Source organism: Acipenser ruthenus, chromosome 25 (assembly GCF_902713425.1).
Source record: "Acipenser ruthenus chromosome 25, fAciRut3.2 maternal haplotype, whole genome shotgun sequence".
Classification (NCBI taxonomy): domain Eukaryota; kingdom Metazoa; phylum Chordata; class Actinopteri; order Acipenseriformes; family Acipenseridae; genus Acipenser; species Acipenser ruthenus.
This window is the reverse complement of record NC_081213.1, coordinates 3,040,840-3,051,740: the sequence shown is the minus strand read 5'-3', so window position 1 is coordinate 3,051,740 and position 10,901 is coordinate 3,040,840. Positions and strand designations below refer to the sequence as shown.

Below are 10,901 nucleotides of genomic sequence, written 5' to 3'. Positions count from 1 at the left end.
ACAGTGTGAAGCATATTTTCATGGTTCTTTTTCAGCCAATCATTTCAATTGTAGAGATTTCAGCGTGCATGCAATACTGCAAACTCTTTATTCTTCACAAAATCGTCATCGTTAGACAAGTGAGACAGTAAAGATCTTTGTTAGAGAATGCAACGATCCATGCTTTTCTTTTTTAACCTGGCTTGCTTTAGGCATCCTTTATTTCGCCCGGCTCCTGTATAGCTGAGCTGAGTGCTCAGATTTTTTGTAGATGGTTTCTTTCAGAAGTTAAGCCAACATCCATGAGTTTTATAACTTTAATCCCTACAGACTAAATAGCTTCTGGGAGCTATAAAGTGTTCCACTGTTTCTATGGGATTTTAAAATTTGAACCAGAAAGTAAGCAAGTACATAGTGACTCTCTTTGAATCATAACATGATCCTTTATTATTAGAGAAGGTTGGGAAAGGAAATGTTTTGTATTATAGAAAAATGAGGAGAGATGCAAACATGCTTAACAATTTTCAATGACGTTTATTACTTCTGAGACAAAACATGACATTTTGAAGCCATTAAAATGATCAAACATAAACAAGCAGTGTCTTACAGCGCGAGCTCGAAATCTTTTTGAATGCAATACGCTTTAACATCATTCACTCAATACTTTATGTTTGACAAGCACTTAATATCGCGATCTATGGTATTCCACCAAGGAAATAGTAAATATACACAGTTCATTGAACACATTTAAGTTAACATACATGATTTTTATGCTTTTAGCTGAAGGAACAAAAAAGAAGCAAAATATAACAAAAAAATGTCTACAAACAAATAAAATTGGGGTATTTTTCTTAACAAATTCATTGTGCTTTTAACCATGTCTGACTGTATAGAAGGCATTAATACATTTCACATTGTGCATTATTATGCTGCCTGTTACTTTTGCAGTGGGTTTTTTTTTTTAAAAGGATACTGATTTTTACTCTCAAATCAACGTTTTCAGTTCAGCCCCTTGTAAACAGTGATCGTACAGATTTCCCTTTGTAAAACTTTACCACGGTAAATGAGTATAGTCATTTTGCAGTTCCCATGGTTGCCGCACATTATGCATTTAGTTTACCATGGTTCTGAAACACATTTATGAACGAGAGGTCATTCAGCCCCTCCATTTTTTAATTCGCTTTACAAACCCTCTCTGTGCTGTACCATGCTTTACTGTATTTTGCTTTACCATGGTAAATGTTTTTAAGGGTTAACAGTTACAGCCAACAATTAAAATACACGCAAACTGAACAGCAAAGAGGGAATATTGCTACAAGCCACAGCGATAGTTTTTGTCGTTGGTGCTTAAGGATGGGGTTTTGTGTAGTCCACAGCGAAACTGATGATGTCCAGCTTTTGATGCTGGCACAGCTGATGGGAAGCCCTAGATTGCATATCCCAATCACAGTAAAAGTTTTGCATAGTCCATCGTCAATTTCTGAGTCTGGTATCCAATGATTGCTCAGGCAGTTTAAATACTGTGATGCAAGAAGGAGGGGGCATACAGTGGCTGCCACAGCCTTTGTTAGAGTTCCGGTATTCCTGAGCTAAGAGGAAGGCACTGGTTTTCCATGCCATCCTGCACACTGGGTTGCTGTATCTGATGTATTGCCAAAAAGTGAGTTTTCCTGCCTACAGCCAGCCATAACAGAGAAACAGAAGTCACTACTCCCCCCCACCTATCCCGCATACCCAAAATAAAAACGAGAACGATTCCTAAGCTACCACTGCTTGGTCTATTATCAATTCTCAATGGCATTTTCAATCTGTTTAACAAATTTGTAAAAAAAACAAAACAAAAAACTTTACAAGTGTGTAACCCGACACCCTTAGTTAAGTGCTACTGCATCGTCCATATATAATCTGTGCAGATATATTAATGTCTGTGGATAGCCTCCAGCAACCACTGGTAATAAATAAATTAAGAATAAAAAAAGGCTTAGGCTCAAACAAGATTAAAGCAGAGTCTGACACTGGTGGCACATCTCGTAAACTTAGTAGACGTTTGTGTAACACAACACATTAAAATTCACCTACTTTATTAATGGCAGAAAGCAATGCCTTTGAAAATGTTACCTTTTACACAACTGTAAATTCCACCTATATTCTGGAACCTTCAATGTAATCTAGGGTCATACAACACAGAAATACAGAAGCAACCAAATGCAGTTAATGCTATAAATAGCATTAGAGGTTACTATAATGATGTAATAGCCTTAGCGGTCCGTGTGTAAACAAGGCTAGTGCAGCTCCCAGTAAGTCAATGGTTTCTGGGCCCTAGAAATGTCTTACTGGTGCCAAAAAAGTCCAAAAATGGGAATTGTACTTCTTATCAGGTAACATACATTGTGCGACGTGTTATAGAACGTGGCGCACTATTATCTTGAAGTAAAGCTTAGAAAGTAAACATTGATGTTGATTTGTTCTTCCCACTTTTCAATAATAGGATCGTTTCTGCGTTGCTGTCTGCGTACTAAAAATCTGGCTGAATTCCGACAGCTCAAAAATCGAGCTGGAGTATAATTGTTTACTGTTCTATCATTAATGAGTTTCTGATTTAAACACCACCTGTGTCAGACAATGCCTTTAGGATCATGTGCTAAGAAGAGACGTTTAGCAAATGATAGTGCAAAGCGAGAATTATTTTTTTGGCAAAATTTGGGGCCATTTTAATAAAATACAGCGTGATAAATTACACTTTGGATTGGTACGAAATCATACTCCTCAAAATTATATACAAGAAAACTAAAAATATACAGAAATAAACTGTTCTAAACTATTCTTGAATCGTTTGTAATATTTAGCGACTCAATAGTTCTTTCAAAATACTGTACACTTACTGTACCATGGAATAGCATGTGTGATGGCTGTGAGTAGATTTTTCTTCTTTTAGTGTGTGTGAATTCAAACAGAAAATTGGAATTTCAGGAAGACTGCACATAGCTGCTAAACTTACACTAAATCATATTTAGCCTCTTACAGTGACCAAGTTATGTTATCTGCTATTGCACTGTACATTACACTAGTCCCCTTTTAAAATATCTACAATAGACCCAGCAAAAATTGGCTCAAACAAAACAAAGACATTAAAACAAAAATATACTCAGTTAAAAAAAAGGAAAAACATGTAAAATTGGGAGTTTTAAATTGCTCATGCTTTTGTATACACATACCATCTCTTTTTTCCTACACTCCAGAATGTCATTTAAATTCCATGTTCTATTCCGCATTAACGTCCATTACTAAATCACAAAAAACTGCACTGCACTGGGTTCTTTTCAAAGCCCTGGGTATACACTTTATCCAAAAAGGCAAAGAGAAGCCTGAATTAAATACTGTAAGAAACAATTTGGCAGCTGCTGATAACGTTTAGCTCTGCTGTAATTCTGATTCAATACAGTCCTTAATCAGGGTGTAAAACCACATTTTCTTTTGTTGCCAATTGGTGACCTCAGACATCTGCCATGCCAAGTTCTAGACACATTGTAGATATTATAGCAGACAGCAATAGTTAGGAAACATTTTCTAATTTATCTGTGACTTCACCTACCTAGACAGGTACAGATCAAACATTATCAGTGCTAATGACAAAGCGAATTATCATATAGTGAAGGGTGCATTGATCGGGCACATGTCAGGGTTTCCATGAAAAAAAAGCAACATCTTGTTACCTGCAGCTATAAATAAATTCAGGTATGATACCCTGTGATGTGTTACACCCTGAACACAGTTCAAACTCTGATGGAATATACCCTGGGTCATTAATTCAGTACAACCAAATGCTTTCCATTGCATTGTGTTTCCCCAGAGGCTCAATGCTGCTGTTAAAAAAGGGTGAGATGATTGATTTATTTATTCTTTTCCCAATCCAGTTCTGACGATTTGGTTTGCTTATATTATATAACATGCAAATGTATGTTTCAAAAAGCTCAGTATTTACATTTCAAGTCTCTATACCGGTTTGCTTACGATCAGGCAATGCTTTGGTTGTGGCTTTTTCTTTTTTTTGTTTGTTTGTTTTACTCCAACCCCAATTGAGTTTAGTGAAAACTGGCAGTAGGAGCAGGAAAAGCATCCATGGCCTCTTTTCTAAAATACTTTATACAACTTTATCGGAAAGCCCTTATCTAAAAGTCTCGATAAAAAGATAAAATTGAGTTTTCTTTCAAATTGTAAGTTGGATATCTTTGGTCAAGATTTAGCCGATGACACCGTAGAAGGTGATAAAAGAAAAGTCACACATGCAGTTGAGTTTTTTTTTTTTTTTTTTAACTAGTATGGCCTCCAAACAGATTCATCCATTCTCCCTGGTGTGGTCATTGTTGTGGGCGAGTTGCTGTGGCTTCCATCAGCTTCCACGCCGTCACTCTGGTTTGGGTTCATTAAGCTGTTCCCTCCTGTTGTTGCGCTATTGCAAGACGGAAGCATTCTGGTCGGCGATCGCTCCCCCCCTGCGGTGACCATGGAGAATTGGTATGATCCTGATCCTGTTCCGTAGTACAGGTGGTAGGGGGAGGAGTTAGTTTGGAACGGTCCACTCTGGTTCTGGGGGGACCCAGGGTAGGGTGGCGGCAGGTAGGTGTGGTAGCGGGAGCTGGCAGCCATGCCCGTCATGCTGATGCCCCCGATGCCAGTGCTGGCGGGGCTGGCCGAGTAGGTGAAGGCACCGGGATAGTGCATGCGAGGGTCCGAGAAACGGGGGTCCGCCAGGGACGACAATGAGGGGAACTGCCGGTCGAACTGCCGGGGGCTGGAAAAGAGGTCGGTGGTCCCGGCTGAAAAAAAAAAAAAAAACACAAGAGAGCATGTAAGTAATGCTGTCTGGCTTGGATCTTAGTTTGAAGTTCTCAATAGCACATACACTACAGATTGTTCATTGAGCATTGTAAATTCAGCTTGTCCATTATTTAGTGCTGTGAAATGTGAGGTACAATGGATGCAGGGATACATGTTGTAAGTGTAGCGTCATGACAGATTCCCTCTCTGAGTCCTTGACAAATGAGTGCAGAGATTCAAACACATATCAATTTATATCTACATGTGGTATGGGAGAGCCTGATTTGTAGACCATTTTGAAAATGACTCAATCGTTTCAAAGTTCACACTAACTAGGTTATTTCAAAGAGGCAGGCACTGTGACAGGAGCACAACCCACTGGCTCCAATTCGAAGTCATTCATTTCAGAGATGTTGCACTGAAACTCAATATAATAGGACACAGCTGCATAGTTTTGTTTAGTCAATATGCGGATATTAAGGGCTGTTTCTAAAAATACTGCTGAAAGGGCTGTATATTCCAAGAAAAAATGTACGTGTTTTTACAGGTTCCAAAACAACTTCCAAAGAGAATAAAATAAAGTGGTTTATCTCAAATTATGCAATTAAATCAGCAAGCTGAGAAACTCTCCCATTTTTTTTTCTTTTTTTTTTTTTACAAGACCGTCTCAATGGCATCATTGTCAGCCTTGTTAAAGCACACTGTGTAAACACTGACAACTTGTTTGGCCGTTGTGAAACGCTTGCAATAAATATAAAGGAAGAACCCAAACAGGAAGCCTTGCAGCCAACACGCTCAGTCACACATGCACGCAATCGACTTTACATTAGAGAGAGCGAGAGCCAGGCCTGTGTGTGTGCGTGGGTGTTGGGCAGCACAGACTGGGGAGCTGGTGTTAATAAACACATCAGGCAAACCCGCACGCTATGAAGGTCAGGCTGGTGAGGAAATAATTAGGTCATTCACTTTTTTGTGACAACATTTTTGTATTTATCTTTAGTAATCCAGTGTATGAAGCGTGCCCCTAACTAGCCCACCCTCTCTGTTTCTGTTCTAATCCGTGTCATCTCGCTTTTTTGAGAATGACTACACCTAGTTCAAATTATGACGAATTTTATTGAATTGGGATTGGGCCTCAGGACTAGTGAGATCTTTTCAGACCACCCAACTGTCGAAGAAAGTGGACTCGAACCCCAGCATTACATTTAAATACAGTGAGGAGGGGTGAAGTCTGGTTCTCACAGAATCTGGTAGGAGTAGCTGTCAAAAGTGATGAATGGCCCATCTGGAGAATGACACTCATGGGCCGATATTGTTTTAAAAATCATTAGTCGCAGTTAATGTGCAGCTTTCATACATTATTGTTTATGTGAACTTGCTCTTACTTGACAAAAAAAAAAGAAAACCCTACAGGCTTCTTAATGTATAATCAATGTTCTGTTATTGTTTTTGTCCAGGGCCTAGTGTAACTGTCTAATTGGGTCTCCACGGCCTTGTCATTAGAAAAACTGTTATGACAGATGAGGATAGAGGCCACTTAAAAGAGAGAAAAAAAAAGCAAGTTTTCAAAAGAATTGTTATTTTATAGATTTTGTTTGTAGTGGGGTTGAAGTTTTATAGGGTTTCTGATGTAGGTAAAAGCACACAACGGAGACTTTCTTATAATACATCTTTACACACTGTTAAAACTGCAAAGCTGTCCCGTTTTGGTGATAACCTTTGGTGGATTTAATCTTTAATCCACCGCCGTGCAACCTGAGTTTGAGTCTCAGTTTCAAGAATTGCCTCTGAACTCCTTGTACTTTGCCCATACAGTGGGATCCTTTGCAGCAGAACGGCAAAATATTTCTACCCAAGCAACGAGGGTCTACCGTATGTTTCTGATTTCACTGAGAACCCAAAGGCTATTCTGGGCTTGATTTGGGACTGGGAATCAACCCACTAATACCTGTTGGAGCTTCGTAAAGCTAGTGCAAGCCTTCCTTTCTCTCTGTTTTTGCTTAATGCTAAGGTTGCAGGAATAGTAAATCGCTAGCTAATGGTAACTTTGTTTTTTATATGGTTAGCCTTTTTATAGCAATAAACCCTCTTCATAAAAAAATAGCCTGCATTTGATTGGTTGCGTTTTCTTCCCTTGCCCCTCCTGGTTTTTCCTGATTGGCTGAATAATAAAGTATTTTCCTGGGAATTCCACTGCACCGATTCCCCTCATTCATTCAGTAACTGTAATCAGCATTATTAGCACCACATCATTATGTGTTTTAAGAGCACCACAATAGCTATAACCATGATAAAAATCGAACCCTTAATCTTACAATGTAGAAGTGCTGACTGACTCAGTTGTATATATGTAATAAAATGAATGTCCATTAAAACTTTATTGTTGTTTTCAGTACCAGTATTGTGTATAATTATCTGCCTAGATTGTGTATCTTCAAGTAGCTGGGCCACACAGTTTTTACCACAGTATTAGAGAGACCATGCTATGAAGCACTGTGGTGTAGTGGAAGTTAATTAATTTCTACTTCAGGCAAGTGCTCTAGTTTCAGCTACAGTCGTGCTCTGTTTATGCTGGTATGCTGTTTATTCTGATGATTTGCTTATGACAGAAACTGATTTGTTAGCTAACATAAGGAGACAGATTGGCTGTAACAGCATTCAAATCTGGAGCATTCACCTGCATGGTGTTTTTCTAATCCTAATGCAAAAGGCCAAGGGTGGGGTTATACATGGAAATTCCCTAATGCAAATGAAATGAAACAAAAGTACTAACCTCAGACTAAGGCTTTACAGGTACATTTCCTTAAACCTTTCCAACCATAACCACAGATTTTTTGAAAAACTAACCGAGACCACAATTTTAGCGTGCAGCTGATTAGTTGCATTGGCCGATCAGGGAATTAATGGTTAGATTTTTTGATAACGGGATCGTTTTTTGTTTTTTTTTTGTAAAAGAATTTATGTGGGTTTTAAAATACCGGTTTTGCTGTTGTACAATGCCCAGAGGCATCGAGCAGGCTGCTTTCCAGGAAGGTATCAGACTGCAACATCACTGGTGTCCAAGCAACAGAAAAAAATGAACAAAAACAAAATGACGATTTCAATTTGTTAAAAATTGCTATGAAGCTCTGTAGTCATCAAATCATGCCTTCTTAATGATAAGCTGCTTGACTGAAACTGAATGCACACTGTACAGCCTTGCAATAACTAACCAATCACGGGTCTCAGCTCTAGTTAGGCACAGCTATTCACTAACAGCAATACAGTGCGTGGCTGCAATATAAGGCTATATTTCAATCATGAAGATAGAATGATATTGTTTCATAATAAATCGTGATTCAAAATCATTATACTGTCCGAATAGCAAATTGACGAGTTCTTTGCAGTTTTGTACTCTTTAGGAGTTTTGATGTGCCGTGCTGTGTAAACATCAAGCCCTTTACTTAACTTTCTTAGTTGTTTTCTGCTGCTTTTTAAACATGTCTACCACACTGAAGAAAATACATTCACTATAAATAGTGCCATAGTGCTTTGTCTATTTCTCCCTCAGTTTCTGTGGGGAGTTTCAAAATGTGCAGAGTCAATTAACCCCGGAATCCCATACTAACAACGCCCCTCCTAATGTAATGTGCTTTTTTATTTTTTTTGTTCCTCATTTTATCAAGTTACTCAACCATTATTGTTCAAGTTATCTCACACCCACGCTTCTGCCTTCTAGCCCAGACGATGCATCATCAAGTTGTTTGGCCAAAAGCAAATTCCTGATAAATTGATTTAATAAATAGCAATCTGAGACAGCCTGATGTGCATATGGAACCCAAGATACCAAGGTGTGAGTCCTGAGTTTGCAGTTTGAGATGGCTACCGCTTTAGAAGACTGATTCAATTTTAAGGCACTTTGATACTTATCAAGAACGGTAACCAGAAAGCAACAACTCATCAAAAACAAAAAGCCAGCGTAGATAAATTATTTAAGGCATTTCTTTGGAAACAATTCCCAAAAGACAACTAAGCATTTTAAAAGGGTGTATGCTTTTTAACGCTGAAAACAGTAGAGACAGATATACAATATTAATTATACTGGCTGGAAATTTGACTGGTCTTGATCAACAGAAACTGAAAACAATTTCTGAATTACCCAACACACAGAAGAAAGAGAGGAGGCTTTAACAGCAGCATATAAATACCAAACCGTACCCTTTTAATAGTAGCTTTTACATTGGCAGTACCCAGGATATTAAACCTGTGGGGTACTGTATTCTGAGTTGGGTATTAATGCTTAAATGCACCACAATGGGCATGTTATATTTTTTCATTGATATTGTACTGTGACATGTTACCATAGTAAAGTAAACTACAGTTTGAGCATCCATGCAAGTTCATTTGTATTTATTATACAAGTTAAGACTAAACAGGAATTGCAAGTAACTGCAATTAGTCAAATGTCACCACACCTCCACCCTAAAATGTTGGATGCCTTCTAGGACATGTTTGTAGTAGATCAGAAGGCTGCGTGATTAAAAAAAATATCTGATTTCACATCCATAAAACGTTGCAAAACCATAAAAAAAAACTAAAGACAAAAGTCAGAAAGTTAGCTGTAAGCTCGCACCATTTCAACTGCTTGATCATCACACCTTATATGACACACTATGCAAGGAATGAGACAAATGATCCTAGTATCACATGGGGCCTTAATCATGGGATCGCTTACCTGACCATCTTAGATCATCCTCCACCTTGCATGTTTTTAAAGGTAAACTGGGGGTGTCAGTTTGTTCAGTCCACAGAGCTGCAAATATTAAAATATTGGGTTGATCAACTTAATGCAATAGTTTAAGGAACTGTATGGCTTGAGTCTAAGGACTAAGTGCTTGAACCATTCTAACTTAATGTTACAACACTAGTAAGAACCAATGCATGTATTGAGCAAGGTACTTTACTTAGATTGCTCCAGTAAAAACCCAACTGTATAAATGGGGAATTGTATGTAAAAATAATGTGATATCTGTATAATGTGAAATAATGTATAATGTGATATCTTGTAACAATTGTAAGTCGCCCTGGATAAGGGCGTCTGCTAAGAAATAAATAATAATAATAATAAAAGTCAATAGAAAACATAGTGGTGTTGTTACAATCTAAATACAGACAGTATAGTTAGTGCAGACAGTCACTCAGTGTGATGGGAGGTGGAGGCCAGCTCTATGCTTACGACTTATTAATTACTAGCTAAGGAGAAATGAAAAAAAATAGAAAACCTAATCTGTATATTAAACCGCTCCCCAAAGGCAGATACAAAACTGCTTACAGCAGGTCTGCTATTAGACTGCCTTAATTAGTGCTTTTAAGGAAAACAGTGCTAGCACACTGTCTGGTTCTTCAGAAAAGAATCTGTCAGGAACACATGATTGATATCTCAGTTTGAAATGTGTACATAACCAATTACGGGGGCCACAATGCTTATTCACTTGCGCTGTGTGTGATTTTATTTTCCTAATCGCCCAGATCATCAGTCAAAAAGTTGCTGAACAAAAACCTCTTCCATTCGTGGTGAAAATTAAACGAGTCCACCACAGCCATCTGTCAGCTTGACATGCAAATGGAGTACTGTACGAGTTTGTCTAGGGCACAGCATTTTTTAGTTGCTAGAGGAAATATTTCAAATAGGTAGCAGTGAACAAAAGAAAACAGAGATTATACCCTGAAATCAACATCAGCCGACATCAAGAGTATATATATATATACAGTATCATGTATACAGCACAGTGTGGTTCTTTATTTTTGAAAAGTGCAGCCTAATCTTCTACAGGCCTGGAAGTGCGGTATAAATAAACTGATAGACTTTAGCACTGTTGGAGCCGTATTTAATAAGGAGGCATAAAACTATTTTAATAAATCACTCATACATTTAAAAAAGGTTTTACCAATATCACTTCTGAATATTCCTAATAACTAAGACACGCAAAAACTGTGGGCATCAAATTAGCTTCCAAACAGGGTAACTAATCCAGTTAAACATGACATGATTAACTGGATTTTTGTCCTAATGTGGAAGTGGTCAGGGTTCGGAGGTCAGCGACATATTTGTTGGGCCATGACCT

General features: G+C 38.1%; 1 protein-coding gene across 3 annotated transcripts in view; it reads right to left on the bottom strand.

Moving 5' to 3' along the window:
- Positions 1-493: 493 nt before the first annotated feature.
- Positions 494-10,901, bottom strand: part of LOC117414011 (runt-related transcription factor 3-like) — a 66,529-nt gene continuing 56,121 nt past the window's right edge. For 2 of the 3 annotated variants that reach the window (XM_058999857.1, XM_058999858.1), the window contains one exon: positions 494-4,796. In XM_058999857.1, coding sequence (XP_058855840.1) covers positions 4,294-4,796 — 503 coding nt within the window. In that variant the 3' untranslated portion in view covers positions 494-4,293. Of the gene's footprint in view, positions 4,797-9,511; positions 9,590-10,901 lie in introns of all 3 variants that reach the window. The other variant, XM_058999856.1, reaches the window with a different exon arrangement.